Below are 22,733 nucleotides of genomic sequence, written 5' to 3' on the forward strand. Positions count from 1 at the left end.
CACATCACATTTTTTGTCACATAAAGTTTGATAGTGTAGACAGAGCCTAAGCCAAAACCAGATCCCTGCGGAGTTCATATGCTTTGATAGATATGGAAATGCATAATTACCTGTACAGTTAACAACTTCAATGGACTGATCTACACAAGGCATACCACCACATTTTGGAGCCGGACTATCACACTTCCTCGTTCTGCACATGCACTGCTCCCATCCATTGGGACTATTACAGGTTGCCCATTCGGACCACTTGGAATAACCTCCATCAACTACGGTAACAAAAACAATCAGGTTTAATTTTCAAAACAAATACACTAAAGCTATAACAATACAAAGCAATTTACTATAGATTGTATAATCAGCATTAACTTTTTTTCTAAGATGCCAGAGTTAACTGATTTTTTTAAATGCATCTTGAGTACTCTATATAAATCCATATTATTAGTATTTATTATTAGTTAATTATATATGTGGCCAAGTACACCTGTGTCAACCCACAGCCATAACTGAAGTTCAATCCAGAAAACACTTGACCTTTAAACTTTGACATGCTTACCTGGTCCTGTCAGTATTGGGCATGAAGACATGTCTTGAATCCATCTTCCAAAATTTTTTCTGTAATAAAATATATCAATCATAATTATATGAACAAAAGAGGAAGTTTGATTATCTTGGAATGTAACATTTAATCTATGTCCACAATCAATTGGGACAAAAATGAAAAATAAACACCATATGAAAAAAAAATGGAACTGAATATTTCTAAACCCCAAATGGCCTCCATCAACCTGCTGTCTGCAGACAGTGTGGTATCACCAGTGTTTTGCTACTGCGACTATCACCCTACAATCTTAATAAATAAGTGAGTTCTAAATATTGGCAATTAATCATCGCTGTGAAAGAAATTAGTTAATTTGAAAGAATCTGTATTATTACAACTTATTTTAATAACAGCCAGTGAAGTATAATTCGCAGTTGTTTGAAAATTCATCGGATCATAATTTCAAAAAAATAAACCTATAGGACAGAGGTGAGGAACTCCCAGTGGTATGTAAAACAGAGCAATTGAGTGGCCCAGCATGATCTTTATGTCTATCTAGAAGACCACAGCTGGTGATTTATTAAATATGATCTTGAATGATGCCAAAAGTTGGTTATGTAGTACTTGAATGTTTCATATAACACAAACACCATGCATTACCTAGAAAGATCTTTTCTAAGATAAAAAATATTCTGTATATATTCAGAATTACTGACAGCTGACAACTTAATCAGATGGCGTGAATATGAGGAATATATGAGCTAAAAAAACTACTGCAATTCCAGTTGCATTTCAGTAGATTACTATTATAACATTTTTTACAGGCTTTTAGCAAATGTTATAGCAAACTATTATTATTTAAGTACTTTTTCGGTATACAAAATGACATTAAATGCAGCAAAAGTTCCACTTTTTTGGTGGTAGGCCTAACTTCTTTCGCAACTTCCTTGTTTTTAGAATTTGCTAAGGTTAGGAAAGCGATTTAACACCCAACCATGATTTGATGGCAGCATACTGTCTAATAACTATTGGATTTCTGTGTCTCTTTTATCATCTGCCATTATAATTATATGCATGATAGTTTTTATTAAAGGAGAAAATGTTTATCACAATGAAACATTGACGTACAAATTATTGTCTGGCACCTACTAGTTTAAAAAAACCGTGGGAAAGTCATTCAAAAAGATACAACTTGTACACTCAAAATCAAATTAGAACTTGTTATTTTTTCCACTTATACTTTCTTTGAAAACACTCAAGTCATGCTTAACGAAGTGAAAAATTAGCTGTTTGGGATAACTTGTAAATCTGTTGCAATTGCTTTAAAAATATTTATTGATGATTTGTTGTTAGCATATATGCAAGTCTTAAAATCTATGTTATTTTTTTAAAGCCTGTCAGGGAAAGACACGTCCACCAAGTATAAGCAGACATAAAAGTTTAATTTTCAAGTTAAACAGAATGATAAAAATTAGGGTAAAGATGTATTGTCATTTTGAAAAAATAATTATTGAATTTTTTTTTTTTGAATATGCCATTTTAATGTCACATAGTTATCCACTTTGACCAAAAATTAGATCAAAAAAAAAATTATTTACCTGAAAAAACTGTAATTTAAAGCAAAAAAATAGTCAAATTGGCTGCTAGCCAATGGGTTTTTGGTTGAATCTAACTATTTATTTTGTCATTTTATAGTGAAAACAATATTTTTTTTTCCTACAGAAGTGATTAACTTTAATATTAAAACTATAAAATAACCTATTCAAAGTCTAATTTAATTAATTTTCATTTTTCATGTTTTTTTCAATATACAATATACAGGCAAAGCAAACTGTCAAATAAGATGTCTTTATTTATTAATGCAACAGTGACTATTGAAGCGTGGAGAGGAGTACGTTCCTGGTAATTACGGTCAATTAGCCCCTTCCTGCGGGGTATGCTCAAGGTGACACCGGTGATGAAATGACCCTTTTAAATTGCTATCATAACCGAGCACTGCTGAATGAAAACTTTCAAGTTCAAAGCTTGAAATTATATAGTACTTGAAAGAAATTGATTACAAATTATTTAACTTTCATTCTTTTAATGAATTATGAAATAAATATTTGGATAAAAAATATACATTTGACACTATCTGAAGCCTGGATTCCTGAGTTGTTTATGACATTGACTTACACTTGGTACTTTGAGACACATTTCTGTTCATCTTCATCCCAACCGCAGTACGGATCCCTGGCACCAAGACACGTTTCCTGAGTGACAAAGCGTCCGCACCTGTGCACGGGCACCATCATGACCTTATTCTGCAGGCCTACATATAGCACACCCTATTGAAATTTAAAACAAAACATGCTTAAAACAACTCTTTCGGTTTACAATCCAACCAAACACACAGTAAGTAATTGTTACGTGGACCATGAACGGAACTCCCTGTAGATTTATTACGACCGATTCACCACGTTTTGTACACCTTCATGTACCGGTCGATTTAGCTTTATGCGCCAAGAAAAAATATCCGGCGGGAATACAAGACGAGATAATGTTGAAACAATATCTAGGACAATGCTAGAATCTCCATCAGTGACGTTAGTTATAAACATTAATGTATCGGTTTTTAAAAGCCTTGCGGTCAAACAAGGAGTGATTCTCTCATGGGTCTGGACAATAATATTCTTATCGTCATTTTTAATAGATTCTTAACTGGTTTTTATCACCCTCTCTTAAACTATGACTTTCATTCTTGTTAAAATTAATGTTAACAATTATTCTGCCTTTTATCTTTCATGACATGTAATAGCATGCCATTATATTATTATACTGCCGAAATGCATTAATAAAATATTGTCTATTAAATGAATTAGAAATTGAATGAAGTTTGCTATGAATAAAATGATAGAAAAACATCTTTCGAAAATTGTTTCATGATGGACGTTAATCAATTTTGTTTAAAATTTTGATAAATGTTTTAAAAATATGAATGGTCATAAACTGGTATCTATGTCCTTTTATGGTGTTTTAGGAATGTGTGGATCTGCACATAATGCTATAATGTAGATTTCAGTAGAGATAATATTTTGTTTGGGTTTTAAAGTTATTCAATTAAAAACTTACCCTCTCAACATCAAGTTTCATAGTTTTAACGATCGCATGCTCACCATTCTGAAAAAGAAAGTTAAAAATTGTTAAATATGTACGAACAAATAATCAATATAATTGATTAATTTGTTTTATTTTAAATTTTAGTTCATTTGGAACAATACTAATGAAATACACTACAAAAAATAAATTTCAATCAACAGTTCAGTTCACACTATAGGGAAGAAATTACATAGAATTGACTATGTCACCACTAGTTTGAAAGACAAATGATATATACCATGGCTGCTGTGTCTAGGCCCTGTTTGAACTGCTAACTCCCAAGCACTTGACGGTGGTGAGAGAGATGTAAGGGGGTTAAGAGGAGGGAATTAGACAGCAATGTTGTGTTTTACCTTGATATGCGGCCTAAGGAGATTTTAAAGTGTTCCAACAGGATATGCCATTTAAATTATACAAACTAAAGTAAAGCCGCTATGCCTTGTTTGCAAGTATAAACTACTGTATTGGCCTACAGGTTTGGTTCATACTGTTCTCGTCTTTTTTAAGTCAAACTTTATGTGATATGCCCATATTTGGGCATGATGATGTCATATCACTACCATATTTGATCAAATCACTCCCATACAGTATTTGGGGACATAACACTTTTGTGTCAAACTAGTTTGATAGTGTAGATAGAACTTTATATAGTAGATCAATGCCATTTAATTACCATAAGAGGTCCAAAATAAAATCTGATTTTGGCTTTTAAATTTTAAAATGTATTTTTTCCTGTTAAAAAGTTTATATAAACAAAAAACAGAATCAATATGTGATATTCCCAGGACTTTTAATACCCATAAGAGGTCTAAAATAGATTCCCATTTCAGGTTTTTAACTTTAAAATGTTATTATTTCCTGCTCAAAAAAGGGAATATTGCATTAATAAACAAAAACAGTATTGATATGTGATATTCCCAGGGTGCAATCCATGCAATCTTAGGAAGTTGTTATTTAGGCAACTCCCTGGCTGTCTCACTGACACCACCTACTAGAAGTAGACTACTCTGACATATGCATTTCCTGTGGTTCGTTCCACCATTGTTTCATTTTCAAATGATTATTAATATATTTATCATATTAAAATTTTGAAGCATAAAAAACAAATTACAAATGTCACATTTAGTTTCCTCTGTCTGCCTCCGTTTGTATTTTTCGATGCACCATTTGTCTGTTTATTTTCAATATGTTTATCCACAACAATTACATCTCTGATTTGTTATCACAATGATAAGTTAAATTGGTAAAGGAAAGTAGTTTTTAATGAATAAAGTAAACACTATGTATATTTACATTTACATTTTGTTTATTTAAGCCCACAAGAAATTAATATCATTCGTATAATGTAGAATCTCCTTTTGGGACAACTTTTCAGGAGATACCCAAATAGGAGGACACTTTCTGATGAAGCACACAAGGAACAATATGCCACTATGGCCATTCCCTAGGGACACGCCTACACTTTGTTCAGTCCCGAAGGTGTCCTCTTAACAGGGGTACCACTATATATCGATTTGTTATTTTTTCTTATATGCTATTTTTAATGATACTCCTGCGTGACTGAGATATCCTGTACAATAAACAAGGTAAGTCTAAAGGTACATTCACACACATTTTGTTAAACAATGGAAAATTGTATACAGAATTAAACAGCACCATCTTCCATTCTGTGAAACGAAACAGGTGTGAATGTAGTTTAAGACTGTAAGTAATGGCATCTTATTCTCGATCTTAGATCTTTGTTTTATGATGAAGAATAAAACAAATTTCACAAACCTAACTTAACTACCGTATTTCTATCCACCAAAGATTATCTTAATATGCATTACTGCTTAAAATCTCTAATCACTATGGAGTGGGATCTGGATAATGTAACAGTTCCATGACAATCAGAAACTAGTTAGCGGCTATTACACTATTACTAAAGAGTCAACACCAGGGAATGGAAATTGTCATATCGCTACTGTGATGTTTGAAAATGCATTCTCTAAATGGATGAAAAGGTTTAAAAATCTAAATATATACTCTTCACTTCACATTTAGAAAAGCAATATAATCTCCAATGAGATACGTGAATCAATAATTCAATAAAAATATTAGTGTATTATATCTCTAATTCGTTTTTAGTAATATTTCACAGATGCCTATAGCTGTTTCTTTTTCCAAAATATGTATGATTTTACGTGTATTTTGTAAGTGTTTCCTGCGGAGTAGGGCCTTTGGCATGGATCCCACAGCATGACAGGTGGTAGTAGCCCCTTAAACCACCACCTGTTACCATCCATTCAATGTACGTATATTATATGATACATGATGTTTTAGAATGAGCTACTGGGGTATGAAGTATTCCAGCCTGAAAGAAATCTGGTAATAGTTTTACAGTAGAATTTATAATTTCAGTGGATGGCAGAGGGACAACAATGTATGGCAATTTTAAAGATGAAGATACTGAATTAGATAATGATGATATTGATCATGACAAGACAACAATCCTAAAGCTCTGTCTACATTATCAAACTTTATGTGACAACAAATTTGATGTACCCATATATGGACATGATGATACATATTTAAGCATATCACTATGATATTTCGGCACATTACACTGTTTTTACCCTGTTTTTATCAAACTAGTTTGATAGTGTAGACAGAGCTTTAGACAACATAAGTTGTTGGCCGAAGAAAAACTTGTAATGGTAACACAGTTAGATTATAAAGTTTACTATTATAATATACGTAGAAAGCCCAATAATTCAAGCACAAATAATAGAATGAGTCTATGTTTCAAAGTCACAAAATAGATTTATCTAACAGTCTTAAATCAGATTGTTTTACATTATTTATTATATCAATAGAATGGAAACATTGTGAACAACCACGAAAGAGAACTGAAAAGCCATTTTATAACATCGTTTTGAGTTATGGTAACAAATGAGATAATAAAAATATTAATAATAATTTATTGGTTCATTTTTTTGGAACAGAGAAACACTCTCTCTTAGATTAATTTTCTCTCAATAATCACTTTGTTTTGACATGAGGAATTACATCACAGCATAGAAAGATTTAAAGACACATTATCGTTTAAAAAAATAAATTGTAATTTAACATAGGATTGTTTGTTTAAAATGAGAGGTTTTGAAACTGGATAACCGGATGACAATTTAATGTTAGGATATTAATACCATAATTGCATTGTGCTATGTTTTAGTTTCATAATAAAGTGATCATTGTCCGATGTAACAAAGGTTTTTGTTATGTATCATTCCCGCAAGAGAACAAATTATGTATGCAATCAATTTCTTCAGCCTCTAATGTTAGCAAAGTTAACTTAATAATGTATCCATTGTATTATGTTTAATTCAATTGTCTTTCATCTAATATCTTAATTATTTTAAAAGATTTATTTAAAAATTAAATTAAACAACTTTTCAATTTTGCAATAAATCTTTAAAGGCTGTATAAAGATTATTTTAATTTCAATTGTTGAAATTTTTCAATTCATATTGTTGGAAAGATGAGCCCCAATATATAATTCTAGCCTACCGTCCAATGGGATCAAATGTTAGATACAACTGATTAGCCAATAAGATAGAATGTCTTAAAAGGCCTGGGGGAATACTACAGATCAAAGATAAAAAGAAGAATACACTTGGGAGATCTGACATAATCAACGCACCAGCTATCACTATAACATCAATGTTACGTGATACACCAAGGGGATCTGATCTTTATCTACATCAATGCATTTCAATATTTTCACACAGGCTTTTATAAATATAAGACAAATGGATTTCTTAGAAAAAAATCTTCTTTTTTAAAGTAAATTTTATTCTAAAAGCAATAATACTGAAAGTAAATTAACTATGGAACGGCAAAGATGAGAAAATTTCTGGTCTAATTAATATGCAGATGTAATACAGTAATACTCCCACCATCATTTTCTCCTTATAATATATTTATTTCTGCTGCATATTTAGTATTAAATGTTATTATGAAATTCTACCTTTAATTTATGATAATATATTAAATATACAATGCTTTTACAAACTTTCCAAAAATGCATCATCTGGTCGCCAGTTTGACCGAACAAGTGTCTATAATTACCCATACTAAACTGTAATTATATTTATGATTTATGTTAATGAACGTGATTTCAACTTCATAAACACCACCATGGAGCCGTTAATATTTAAAATACAACTACAAAAGCTGTTAATAGTTCAAAGAATATTATGTAAAAAAAACATATCATAAAATAATGTATCATTGGAGACGGTTTTACTGTTTCGTTAAGTTTATTGACATTTTGGTTTGTAAAAGTGCAATTGTATGGGGGTTGCCCATACCATCTGTTCCAATCATGTCAACGTGGGTCACATTGTGGTTTGAATTATGTTGTGGTAGATCAAACATACTACAGATTTAATTCAGTATACACATTGTTTTATGTTTTTGTCCAGACAAGATATTTTCATTTGACACATAATCACTGAAATATTGTGACAGGGCTGGATATTGGAACATAAAATTTAGGTCTGGTATTTAAAAAAAAGTTACACTATACAGCATAGAAAAAATGCCAACTGTCCTGAAGCATAAGTACTCCCTTAAGCTCTTTCTACACTGTCAAACTAGTTCGACAAAAAAGTGTGATGTGCCCAAATATGGTAGTAATACGTCCAAATATGATAGTGATATGAAATCATCATGTCCATATATTACGGCCACATCACATTTTTCGTCACATAAAGTTTGATAGTGTAGACAGAGCTTGAAACAATTACACTAAATATCTTTTTTCTTCCACCATGCTTATACTAAACCAACACCTATTAGCAGCCATTATGGTATATTCTAAAAATACATAAGTTAGATGAATGAAGGAAGAAAAGCCAACAATAATTCCATAACATACAGGCAAAGAATATTTTTCTACAAACAAGCCATACATTCACGAATAATACATAATGTAATTGAAAAAGACCAAATTATTTTATACTATACTTACTAAAGCTCTGTCTAAACTATCAAACTAGTTTGACACAAAAGTGTGATGTGCTCAAATATGATAGTTGTATGTACAAATATGGTAGTGATATTACAGCATCATGTTCATTTATGGGCACATCACATTTTTTTGTCATATAAAGTTTGATAGTGTAGACTGAGCTTTAGAACTCATCCTCATTAAATACCCCCTCCCCCAACATCCATTTTCTCAATGAATAAAAATTACAAAATAATACTTACTGGCATAAGATTGATCTCCTCTACAATGCAAGTTGACATTTGACCTGGCAGTGTCACAAGTTTCTTTACTTTACCTCCCTCTGAGGAGATAGAAAAATGAAATTCAGGTTATTAATGTCAATATCACCAATAATTTGGAGTTTTGCCAATAGATTATTCCTAACAGATTTTGACACCTGTTTGATCCTGAAGTACAATTGATATAAACTAGTACACAGAATATTGTTGACAATAGTTAATATAAAAAAAACACAAAGTAATAAGATGTTTTTTTTTTAAGAATTATGAAGGAAAAAAAAGTAAGCACATGTTTACAGACATGTATTTGTTCCCTTGTCTATCGTGGGCGTAAAATCACTTTCCTGGTCTTTTTATGCGTCATACATCATGTATACGACATACAAAATATTTATGAATTGTTGGTTTAATAACTTTCGTACTATTCTGATAATTGTTAAAATAATGACAAAACTAGTTTATAATTAATTGATACTACTTTTTACAGGATTACATTATTTATTATTATATACTTTTTATGTCAACCTAGTTTAATAGTGTAGACAGAGCTTAATACATGAACAGTAGATTACATTTACACTATTGAGATACAATACTGCAGATGAAAGTAGTATTTTGAAAGCATATCTGGACATTTTTGTTTGTTATACACTTTCCACTTTTGGACTTTCTAGTTCTTCCTAATTAAATTAACCTATAAACTCTCAAAAGGCTATAAAAACTGTGTGAAAAATATTCTTGTCTGTAGATTGATGTCGCTTACCCTTTTCACCTTTTTTCATTATAACACTTCAATATTAATTTAGATTGTTGTCAGTACTTACCTGTGCCCAGAAAGACAACTTGATATTTCACTCCATTTATAACAAATATGTCAACACTCAATTTAGTCACTCTAGAAATATTAGAAATATTGAAGATAAATGTTTGTTTGCAGTAATACTGAGATTTTGTAATAACAACATTTTACATGACTTTATTGCACAAAAACAATATTAATTATATGTAACACTGTATTTTAACTTGTTAACGTTCAATTTTGGTAAAGTTGATTGAAAACAGTATTACAGTATCAACAGTATTGATAAATGTAAAAAATAAATCTATAAGAATATACAGTAGAATCCTTCCTCTGTGACAGCCTATTAAGGGGACACTTTCCCATGAAATAAACAAGGAGAAATATATTGAACACTACAACCATTCCCTATTAAGGGGACACCTCTATTAATGGGACATGTTGTTGGGTCCTCAAGGTGTCCCTTTAGAAGGTGTTCTGCTGTAATTATTGTATACAAAAATCCAGTTTCTATTTGATAAAGTGAAACAAAAATGTTCCATAAATTATTATCATTGAATATTGGAAATTTTTATATCATAATGTTTGTTAAATCTGAAACAAAAATTATTAGTCCAACTGTTCTTGCCGGGGAGTGATATTTGCATTTTATGAAATCACACTCGCACAGATCAGACAAACTTTCTGCTCATACGGTGGGTTTCCTGTGTGTAAATGCAAGCAAACATATAGCGTAATACATTTGAATATTAGATCTCAAGGTGAAGGTCTGAGATTGGCTAGGTGTCTTCTACAAGCCAACATCCACGGGGGATTGCCACGTTGTTTATCGTCACTCGTCAATTTCCTTTCACACGACTAGCTTATTACACGTAAGTGAAAAACAGAAATCGTTTAGTGTATCGTGTGTTTGAAACACATCAGTTAATGTTCGTTTCCATGTGTTTCTATTTGGACTGCAAAAAAAATGTTTTTTTCTACCGTGTAGCCTGTTTATTGTCAAGAAATCTTTTCCTACGACGACCATTAAATGCTTTATTTAATCTTTAAAAGGCTAGGCAAATGGGGCTGTATTTTAAGTTGATACAAATTACTATTGTCTGAGTCTAGGTCTTCAACTGACTAAAATCACTTGGCAGGGATGAATTGATAAATCCAAGCTGATATTGAAATGGTTTTTAAAATTTTTAAGTATGTCTGATCATATAATGATCATCAATGTTTAAATATAAAGAGTTTAGTTATTTAGTAAGTCAGACTTACGTCATACAGCATGGTGGTTAATATAAACAAAATAGCAACTAAAAACTGTTAATTATCACTCATCCCTTCCAAGAGCATCTACATTTAATTAATAGCATATTAGTGGCCTTATTAGTAATTTCTTATAAAGTCATTGACTTTATCAAAATAGGTAATAAAGTCTATACAAAAAACTAGGGTAAATTATTTTTCCTTTGACATATATAAGTGACCTCACTTCACCATATTATACATTGAATGTAACCTCCCCAGGGTTTAATATTCCTTCCAAATTGATGCGCACCACCTAAACGTGGTCTATATCCAACTTGGATTAATTACTGATATGACCCCCATCCATATTCTCTCCGTTTAATTTATCCCGTTTCTTGTCATTTAACTTCCTTCAAAATGTGCCTTCCCTACATTTTTAATTAATATAATATGTTGGAATTTATTTTTGGATTAAGATCTGCTATAATCATGTCTCTTTAAGTTTATGTACTTTTAAGTTTCTTCCCACTCTTGGTTTTTACTGTCATCGTACACTTTCTCTGCTTAATCTATTTACAAATCTTGTAAGCAATATAATTGTACCTTTCTTCGCCTTCCGCTTCTACGTGGACAGGTCTATTTAGTAGTGGTTGCACTGCTCTGTCCATAAGCTGGAAACGTGCCGCTTCTTTTAAGCTTCGGTCTGATTTTTTACGATCACTCGGACCTTTAAGATGACACTGAAAAACCAAAAATTTTATAAAGACACTTGCTACATATTATTGTTCTCTTTGAGACCATGCACAATACCTTTAGGTAAATATTAAGGCATAAATTAAATTCACAAACATTAATAAACAAAAATAAAGAGTTTTACAGATATTCAGATTGTTATGAAAAATCTTTAACATTTAGTTCACTCAAAATAATAGAGAAATATAAGTAGATTTGATTTCAATATTTTACACTTAAGCTCTGTCTACACACTATCAAATTAGTTTAATAAAAAAAGTGTGATGTACCTAAAGATGGTAGTGATATGCTTAAATATGGTAGTGATATGACATTATCATGTCCATATATGGGCACATCAAATTTTGTTGTCACATAAAGTTTGATAGTGTAGACAGAGCTTTAAAAACATTAATATAGTGGAATTGTTCAAGAAAGTGTTTATTTCTAAAGTTGCCTATCAGGAATTGACAGTTAATACAGCAAAATCCATCAGCATCAGCCAGGGACAAGGGATTTATGAGCAATTTGTAAACAAAATCATACAATCAATTGAAATGACAGCTTAATACTCTCAATTGGAACGTAAAAATGACTGTAAAACTAATAGCAGTTGGTCAAGTAAATGGATGTATAGAATTAAAGCATCGTAAGTGTATTTGCAAAGAAAAAAAAACTGCATTCTTTTGAAATTCAAGAATGCTATTAATATTTAACTTTTACTAATTATGCTTTAGTATTTGTTTCGTGCGACAGAAAAAAAAAAAACAACTTTCTAAATAAGTTTGCTTTATTACGTTGATATGAAGTTTGCGGTACACAACATATATTTTTAGTTCTAAAAAGAACTGTTGAGTTAGGTCAATATACTTCGAACTAAATATACATGGTGTACTACAAATCTATATTAAACATACCTTAAAATTTGGGCTGTTGTTAGGATGAGGGCCCCATGAGCCCTCCTTGTGTTGTACTTTGTACGGTCCTTCAAACGCCTCATCAAAAGATGTCATGTCAAATGCGCACACTGCTGAGCCACTCATACCATTTCTAGAAGTATGAATAAAATAATCTTTATCAAATGAAAAACATGATCAATTTGAATGGCAGGATAATCATGAAATGATGAATATGAAAATTGTGAAGATGATGATAATAAAATAAAGTAGGCAGCTGTAAGATAAGACAAGATAGTTATGGTGGTATATGATGATGAGATCACAATTGGTGATGATTTAATATGAGTAATCATTATATAATGATAATGATGTGGCAATGTGTCATAGTAACTATAACCATTACCGTATCTTAATGAGGGTTATTGTTTAATTATTCAAGTGATAAATATATCCATACCGTTGTGTGGTAAATACTCCATAAATTACACCATCAGTTTCTTCATATACAGCACTCTCTATAAATGAAAGAAAAATAAATATAAAATTCAACAAAACACGTACAAATGATTATGATACATATTTCTCATCATAAACACAATGGCTTTTGTTGAAATCGATCAAACAAAAGGGAATGTAAATTTTGTCTTGTCAGCAAATTTACAACCATCATCCATGTATGCACTCAGATCTGTGTGCAATCTTTCAATATTTCTTAATCTTTTTCCAAAATTTCTAGATTTACTTGCAAGATAAAACATTTTTTCTTTGGTTCAAATCCTTTAGGATGGTGTACAATCATTCTCAGACAGCTGGCTCAAATATAATTATATAACTTATTCTCAAGTCATTCTCATTTATTTATCAAGGGAATGTGAAAACAAATGACCCTTTTTTGGGATTACTATGGCACATGTTGTCTCGTATCACAAAAGTATATAAATTCAAATAGAAGACATTTCTTGAAATCAATACTTAAATATTCGTAACCGTTCTTTAACAACCTATATCTAACTTTAGCTCCAATTTGGTGCTAACAATTTATTCCAATATACCTTTCTTTTTATTTATTTAAAAAAAATTCATACGCATCCAACAGCAGGTAATTTGCCAATTACAGGATAGATAAACTATTTTTTTGTAATTTATCATGCTTATAAACTAAGTCTTATTTGAGGCTTAGGGAGTGGAGTTGAAAGAGTCATTAGTTACAACCCTGGCACTAGGTCAGGATTGAACCCTGGACCTTGGGATTGGAAGGCAATCACGTTAACCACCAAGCTACAGCTCCACTACTTGAAAAAGAGTGAATTGAATGGTAAACTGTAACATATTATTTGAACCTAACCAAACAGAACAACTGGTAGATATGGGTTCCTCTTTATGACATTTCTTTCTCATGGAAGGGGTTACGCCCCTTGTCAGGATCTAACCAATAAATAATGCTTAGATGTTTGATCATGCATCAATTCATATCATCTATCATTTTCTGCAAATAACATGTGAAAAGTTTTGGGGAGTACAGTACTGAAAATTATATAAGTTATATAAATAAACTTAAAAGACTATTAGTAAGACAATACATAAACCTATTATGAAACAAAAAATAAAATGACCTATCATAAATTCTCACGACACCAACTGCACTACCTAAGCCTCTATTGGTCAAATGGGTATTAAGTTAAGCCAGTATAATCTGTTTTTATTTATTACAATATTGATTAAATAATATACAATTTTAGCATGCATTTCACAATAAGTGAATAATAGAAAAGTTGAATCCTACCACTTTATAAAAAAAATACAAAAAAAGGTACAAATCAGGGATTTACGTCCCAGGGTATTAGGCGCCTATACACTTATCACTTGATCTGTTTTGTTATGCTTTTCTCTATATTAAATAACTTGACAAAGGCATTAAAAGAGGATGGACCAATTGAAAGCACTTTTCAAAAGCCGTAAAATTACTGTCATTTATTCCAGTAAGGTCAAGATTATGATTTCTCTCACTGTGTACTTGAAGTATATTCTGCTAATAGTGCCTAATACAGTGCCATACCAACTTGTTTAAAGCTGTCTACACTATCAAACTAGTTTGACAAAACAAGTATGATGTGCCCATATATGGTAGTGATATACCCAAATATGGTAGTGATATGACATCATCATGTCCATATATGGGCACATCACATTTTTTTGTCACATAAAGTTTGATACTGTAGACAGAGTTTACATACCAAATTGTTTAAAAAATATATTTTCAATTCACTTTACAATTATGATAATATAAACGGATATATACTATACCACATACAGTAGAGTAGGTCTGAGCTATAAAGAACATAACATTATTTTAAATAATTATTTTATTTTAATTTAACATTTTAACAATTTATGTTTGAACTTGAACAGTAAAATTCCATGTCATAGTTATGGAAAACTGCAAGCATCAGTACAGTAGTAGTATATAGCCAAGAATTTGTACAGATTATTTCAAATTAAGTTAGGATTTAAAACTACAAATTTAATTGTTGAAAACATTTAACGGTGTGGATCTCAAGTGTTTTGGCACGCCAATTGAGTTTTTAAGAAATCTTTGGAATAGTTGTTGGAACATTGTAAACTTATAATCACAAATCTGTCAATCAAATTGATCCCACCCCCTTTAAAATTAGTTATTCTGTTTGAAACACTTTGCTGTTATACGTAAAATTAGAATGTGAACTTTATAATACAAAATATTAACTCTGTCCCGAACATACAATCAAATCAAAGTGTTCACTGCATTAGTATAAATTCCAGACATACATATTCTCAAAATTAGTTTTCAGTCATAACAGTCCCTTAAAAAATTGTTGAAAATATGATAGGTTGACAGGGGAAAGAAAGAGTATAATGAAAGTTGACAACTCCATCATAATCATTTACATCAAGGGAATTGGCCCATAGAATAACCAAAAATCACAGGTAGTTAAGACAAAATAAATCTGTCAGTAACTTCATCATTGATACTTAGGGGACAGTTATATATTTCTATATAAAATTAATATTATTATTTTTTTAGGGCCTGGGTAAAGGTATGCTGCTGAGTGGATATTTAGCAGATGGTTTAAATATGAAAGAGTTGTTTTAGTTGGAAATGTGTATGTGTATTAAATGGTGATAACATTATGAAATATCAAAATTATTCCCAAATTACAAATACAGGATTTCTACCTCTTTTTATTTCAAATAAAAGTATGAATGATTTTTTTCTTCTTTTTTATGCATCAAACACCAAGCAACTCATCAATTACAGGATGGATAAATTATTTTATAATTTATCCTGCTTATAAAGTCTCATTTGAGGCTTAAGGAGTGGAGTTGAAAGAGTTGTGAGTTACAACCTTGGTACTCATCAGGATTGAACCCTGAACCTTGGGATTGGAAGGTAAGCATGTTAAAGTACCAAGCTACAACTCCATTACTTACGTAATTCATGGAAATAAAATGGATATTCTCCTGGAATTGAACAGTTGAGTCTGGCTTTCACGTACGTGGTCCAGTTCTCTATCAACATGTATTCACCACCAGTGTCATTCTATGGAAAAAAAAATCACCATTTATGATTTAAAGATGTATTATCCCCCAAAAACATGAAAAATGAAGATTAATAAAATCAGACTTTTAATAGGCCATTTTGCAGTTTTGATAAAGTTATTCACTTCCGTAGGAAAAAAAAGTTTTTCACATATAAAAAGACAAAATAAACGGTTAATTTTAACCAAAAACCATTGTCTGACAGACAATTGAAGTATTTTTTTTCCCATCAAGTTTTTGGTCAAAGTGAATAACTATTACACGACATGAAAATGGCATATTCAACAAAATATAAAAAACAAAAATGTTTAGGGGGACAATATCTTTAACATAAAACTCATAAACAAGGAGTTTTGAACTTCCAAATGTTTATGACCCAATTCTGATGTATTTGGCTAAGGTCAAGTCTCCATCGCGGAAACGGGTCATTCACTGAAGAAGTCTACAGTCAATAGACAACAATTTTAAAGGAAATTTGGTTAAATATAGCATTGTGATCAAATGTTCAAATTGTTCTAAATAATATCATCACTGAATATTTAAAATATAATTCATGTTTTAGAATTGCATCTTCAATTAAATTGTTGATAAATGTAATCTAAATGATACCAGATGTCAGCAGGACATTTATATGGACTGATCACTTATAAACAACTTTATTTTTAACAGATAAACATCATCAGACCTATTGAAAAGCTTGAATAAGCTTTATTTCTGTAACATACAGAACATGTACTACATAAATATTAAAACTGACAGATAGGAGTCTGGGTAAAAGAAACTTTAGCACGTAATGACGCTAGCCAGGGTGTAGCAAATGTGGATGCAAAAAAGATACGCAAACAGCCGGAAGGATGTCCTGCGACGCAAGTCTATATAGCCTTATAATGTCTCTGTGGTAAAATGAAATATCATCGCATTGACTGTTATTAATTATAGTGTAAAGATTGAAATAAACTGTTTTCCATACCATGGTTCAACAAGTTGTGAAAATTCAACATTTTGGGAGTGAAAATCATTTATTGACATCAAATCTAAATCATATTATTAGAATATAACTTATTTCTCCATGAATATATTAAACAGCAAGACATGCTTGCAAAAAAAAATTCTTGAGTCTATATTTATGATTCATGTTTTTTCATGATAACCAAATATCTATAATTGTTTTATTGCAGTAAATAATTGCTTGATAAAACAAAGAATATATTTTAAACGTCAAATGTACAAAATTGAATCTGACAACTGACTGACAAAATAATTTAGCAATTTTGTCAAATTAATTTGTTTTAACTTACTGTTGTTGAAAAGTATTACTTGACTGACACACTCACACACACATTATAAAAATCAATAAACATATTTTTTTATTTCTACAAGATTTTTACTTTTGTTGGCAATACAATTAAAACAGGATGCATGTTATTATTATTGTATATTTTGAAAATAAATCCAAAAATATAGCTAAATCAGCAAATTACTGAAAAATTACAATTGGTATTATTGACAGAATCTCAATGAAGATATAAAATAAGTAAAAAGATAAATCAAAACAATAAAGTACATATATATTACTTATTTCTATAAAAAAAATTCTTAAAGTTTAGAAAATTCTGGCAAAAGTTAGTAAATACTGTATAGTTACTGTTGCTACTGTACTTGTCTAATTGCTAGAGTGTGCCCTCTTGTGTCCCATTGGAATAAAAACTTTATACAGTATTATAATGTGTATATGAATTTTATATTTAATGTGTTAAAATACAATTTCAATTTATTGAAAAGTATTTCTTTTTTTTTCAGTTTGTTTGTTGTAAGTGTATATTTGCGTAATTTCAGTAAAATTCAAAGTAAAAAAACATAGCAATACACTGTTAAAATTGTTACTCTTACTAAATAGTTTAGCACCCATATTATTTTAGTCATTTCATATTATTTTAGTCATTTAATAATTCATGTTTGTATAATTGTGATGTTTGTACTATAAATAAAATATGCCACCATCAATGTTTAATGTTCCTCTGGTTCCCCTGTTGCTCTTATAAATAATCAGCAAGCTGGCATTTTCTGCTCCCACATAAACCCACAAAGAATTATAACCCTACGGCACCTTAACATCATCTCCCATTTATCTTCCGAAGGAAAGCTTTACTGCTATATTGATTAATCATAAAACTTATCAATGGGGAAATGTCACCACCCCAGACAGACGATTTAAAGTGGGTCTGAGCCTAAAGGTCAGGGCTACGGCACGTGATGATCAAAGTGAAATCCGCATTTTACCTTGCTATAATGCGTGCAGATTCCCTTCATGATATCTATGTTACTGACGAATGACTAAGCAGACAGCGATTCATTTTTTTTTTAAAGTAACCAAACGAATTAAACGATATAGTATATATATTACATTTTTTCTTCAGAACAAGACTAACTCTATCTTTTTGCTTATTTACATACTAAAACCCCATATTATTTTAATATAGCGATTACTTTTTTTCAAAAAACCAAATAACCGATACATATATTATATTTTCTTTTCAAAACAATACTAAGTCAATCTTTTCTTATTAATCTAAAACCCCATCATTTTTTTCTAACCTATGAATGAACCTTATTTTTAATAAAATAATAATCATTTTTCTTCCCTAGAAACATTTATAATTTTTTGGCCAATTTTTTAAAGTTGTTTATTAAATTTATTAGAACTTGGTTGCAATGCTTGCTATAGACAACAATTGTTACCTGTTTTCGGCTAATAATACCAAACAATGATAGCAATTTTTTTTTTATTTGTGCAGATTTTTTAGATTATTTTTTATAGTTGTTTTGTATGCCATGTTTCATCGTATTAACCTTGCCTATTCATTAACGTATATTGAAGACCTTTTTTAAAAGCCGCACAAAACAACAAACGATATCGGTAACTACAAAGACTAAACTGGAAAAACATGTTTTCTATTATAAAAATATTGTCTCCTTCTTTGTCTTTCAATATGGCCTAAGCGAAGGTTAAGCCAGTCTCTTTATCTTATCATATTTTATCAATACGAGGGATAAAATTGTAATTATTTGAACCTCGATAGCTCTCATTATATGAAGTCATGGGTTTGCAAATCCTCTTTACAATTATTGTATTTCCCCTAGGATTCACAACTATATCCTCTATCACCCAATATCAATGTCAAATTTATTATGGAATTTAACCAAAAAAATCCATAAAAAAATGTATTTCTAAGATAATATCAAGTAAGTGTATCAATTCTTATTTACATGACTTTTAGTTACATAGAGATATTAATTATTATTTTACACTGATGAAGGGCTAGTGTTGCCCGAAAGCTCTGCTAACTTTTCTGGCTGTTTTACATTATCGTTTTGATTTAGCTTTTCGCTTTTTTTTTTGTATCTCCATTGAGCCAGCCACTGATAACCACAGCATTGTCATTTTTTCAGTAATTTGCCTTTGGATTTAATTATTATTTTTGTATACATATGATTTGTTCTTTTTAAATTTGATATTTACACAGGTACAAAATATAACATTTTTTTTAAATTTTATATATTTATTTGTTTTTGCTTTTTTATAATTTCTTCATGATGATTTGTCATGTTTACCCCGAAATCATGTAAGTTTAATCATCATTTACCTTTTATATCTTGTTTATATTTGTATGGACGCACCACCGAAAGGTATGTGCTACTGAGTCTAAAATGAGTACCAATAAAATACTGAACATCAACAATAATGGGTGCAGAAAATCAAAAAGGTGTTTTTAATTTAAAACAAACATTCCGAAAGTAGAAGAGAAATCATAGATTTGAATAGAAACAAATGTGACCTGCTGTTCACATTTCAAGTCAAGGTTCACAGCTTTTTTTTAAATAGTTTTTTTCACGTGTCTGTTACAAGTTTACACCAAAAATTACTTATTTAATGGAGATTGCTAGAGACATTTCGGAAATTTAAACTACTTTATGCTCTCAAATTAAATGGAGTTTTTCAGGATTTTAACATTTTTTAAATAAATTATTTAAATACTTTGAAAATTAGTTGGACTGCAGATAGTAACAATCCGATCCCTGTGAGTCATTCCAACATACTGCAGTAACGTGTAAAGCTATACACTATCAAACTAGTTTGACAAAAAAAGTATGATCTGCTCAAATATGGTAGTGATATGCCCAAATATGGTAGTGATATGCCCAAATATGGTAGTGATATGACATCATCATGTCCATATATGGGCACATCACATTTTTGTGTCACATAAAGTTTGATAGTGTAGACAGAGCTTAAACTGCCAAGCCCCCAATGAGAAAACATATATGTCTAACTCGTTAAATTGCAATTAGACATGCTGTTGACCATGTCATTAGAAAATATTCAGAAGTGGCATATTAAAAATTATATGATGCTTTTAAAGTTACATATTTATGTATTAATACTATATTTAAAGGTCATTTTTTATGACTGTCATTTACAGATATTGTAATAAAACGATAAGTTTGTGATATTTCTCAACTTTTGATGTTAGATTAGAAGTAATAACAAAGTTTATTAATAACAAAGTTTATTTCTTAACTATGGAACCAATTAAACACATCAGAAAGCTGACCAAAATGTTTGATGTTCAAAGTTGGTAGCAGTCCAAAAGTTTCTGACCCCTAACTGATTATTAATTTATTTTCTCTATGGCCTCCCATACATTAATAATGCAGCCTATGTCATTAGAATAGCCAAGCTAAAAGCATAGGCTTTACTTTTACAAATAATCACAGTAGTTATAGGATAATTGATAGCCACTGGAATTTTGCAAGTGAGCACATAATAAATAGTACTAATAAAGGGTGCATGAGCTATTTTAAGGAAGAGAAAACATGGGTGCAGTAAATTTATGCACAGATGTTGTTTAAACATGTGCGTATAATTAAAGGTCTCAACATTTTAACTTGATGCAATATTTTAAATACATCACATTACATAACTATGTTGAAATACAACATTGAGCGACCTACATCTGCATCGCCATCATTAAAAAGAAAAACATTCGTATTAAATGTCGGCATACGCAAACTACACTCCTGAGGTTTTAATAGATTATGATGGCTAAAGAACCAGAAAATATTTCAACAGCCAAATGATTATGTCAAACTGATCTGCATGTCTTGATTAATAAAAATTCTTTTGGGACGTCTTTATAAGCCTTTTTTTAAGATTTTGTTTCTTTAGACTTAACAATATCAAAGAATGACTTCCCATTTTCATTGGTCTGCCAACTATTATATGGGCGATTTAACTGATTCAGCTTTCTGAAACATGTCCAAATTACACCCACCTTATAACTTTATCTCTTCCCAACCAAAGATACAAGTTATGCTGGAAGTAAATGAGTTAATTTTGTTTAAATATGATATTATGTACAAAGTTCTTACCTTACAAATTCGTGCCACCCTTGAGTAGATAGCCTAAAAGAAAAAAAAACAATGTTTTATAATAATTAAAATTGTTGTGGAAAAAGTGATAAACAAATATTGGCATACAATAAATGCCTTTTGTACAACAGTTAGCTCTGTGTAACACAACACATAACCTATAGCCTATATAATAAGTTATATATTCAAAATTATTAAAATTCATTTTAAAAAGAACAACTGTGTTTTAAGAACATAATGTGGTCATTCATGGATACAGTACATGACCCGGTTATTGGTGCCCTATAGAAATATCTAAATTTAAAATTAAATGACTTAACACACAAACAAATTGGTCAAAGTTTATTCATATAACATGGTTTATCCATTTGGCATGAGTATGACATTTGTTTTTCTTTAAATTATTTTTTAAGATGTACTAGCTAGATTAGCTAGAATTTGACGTCACCTACAAACAAATCTTTATTTAAATGAAAAACGTAATGAGATTTTAATATCTTCCAGAAATCTAAATTTGATTTCAATTAAACTTACATTATACTCAATTTGTACACACTATTACAAAAATTTAGAAAGTGCCCCTTCTAAATCTGAAAGTTTAGGCCATTAAGTTTTCTTAAATACCATTACATCTTCCAAAAATGGTGCTACTATGTTAGAGCAACTCTTAACTCAGCATCTCAAAGTTTAAAGTTTACATTTAGTATATAAACATCTAAATAAGTTTAAGAAATCTAGCTTAATATTTTGAAGCCCAAATGACTTGTACAAATAATTTCCACCCCAGATGGTCACTTGAGATTTAGCATCCAGAAATTGCTCAGTTTCACTGTTTGTTTAGCTTGTCTGGTAGGATTTTATGAAAGGAGTTTAAGTGTCTCTCCTCCCAGCAATCACAAATAAACATGGTAATCTCTCACTAAGAATTATCGTGATTACAAATTTAAGTATCAACAGAAAAATAAAATGATTTTGATGTGAATGTCATACCAGCAATTATTGGCTATCACAAGCCTGTAGCCAGGAGGATTCAAGTGTTCAAACACACTTCACTTTTTCTTGAAGTGCACTTTTAAAACTAGAGACAGAAAGTGATGGAATAGAGTTAGAT

The 22,733-nt window shown here is 30.4% G+C and overlaps 1 protein-coding gene across 1 annotated transcript in view; it reads right to left on the reverse strand.

The window, feature by feature from the left end:
• LOC144848055 (semaphorin-5B-like) overlaps positions 1-22,733 on the reverse strand; it is a 55,515-nt gene that overhangs the window by 6,561 nt on the left and 26,221 nt on the right. Inside the window, exons 8-18 of the mRNA XM_078704726.1 lie at positions 21,623-21,655; positions 16,085-16,193; positions 13,074-13,131; positions 12,635-12,767; positions 11,589-11,725; positions 9,775-9,845; positions 8,933-9,012; positions 3,653-3,700; positions 2,717-2,868; positions 557-615; positions 111-269 (exon numbers count right to left, since the gene is read on the reverse strand). Coding sequence (XP_078560852.1) covers positions 111-269; positions 557-615; positions 2,717-2,868; positions 3,653-3,700; positions 8,933-9,012; positions 9,775-9,845; positions 11,589-11,725; positions 12,635-12,767; positions 13,074-13,131; positions 16,085-16,193; positions 21,623-21,655 — 1,039 coding nt within the window. The remainder of the gene's footprint in view (positions 1-110; positions 270-556; positions 616-2,716; positions 2,869-3,652; positions 3,701-8,932; positions 9,013-9,774; positions 9,846-11,588; positions 11,726-12,634; positions 12,768-13,073; positions 13,132-16,084; positions 16,194-21,622; positions 21,656-22,733) is intronic.

The sequence above is a fragment of the Antedon bifida genome, chromosome 1 (assembly GCF_963402885.1).
Source record: "Antedon bifida chromosome 1, ecAntBifi1.1, whole genome shotgun sequence".
NCBI lineage: Eukaryota > Metazoa > Echinodermata > Crinoidea > Comatulida > Antedonidae > Antedon > Antedon bifida.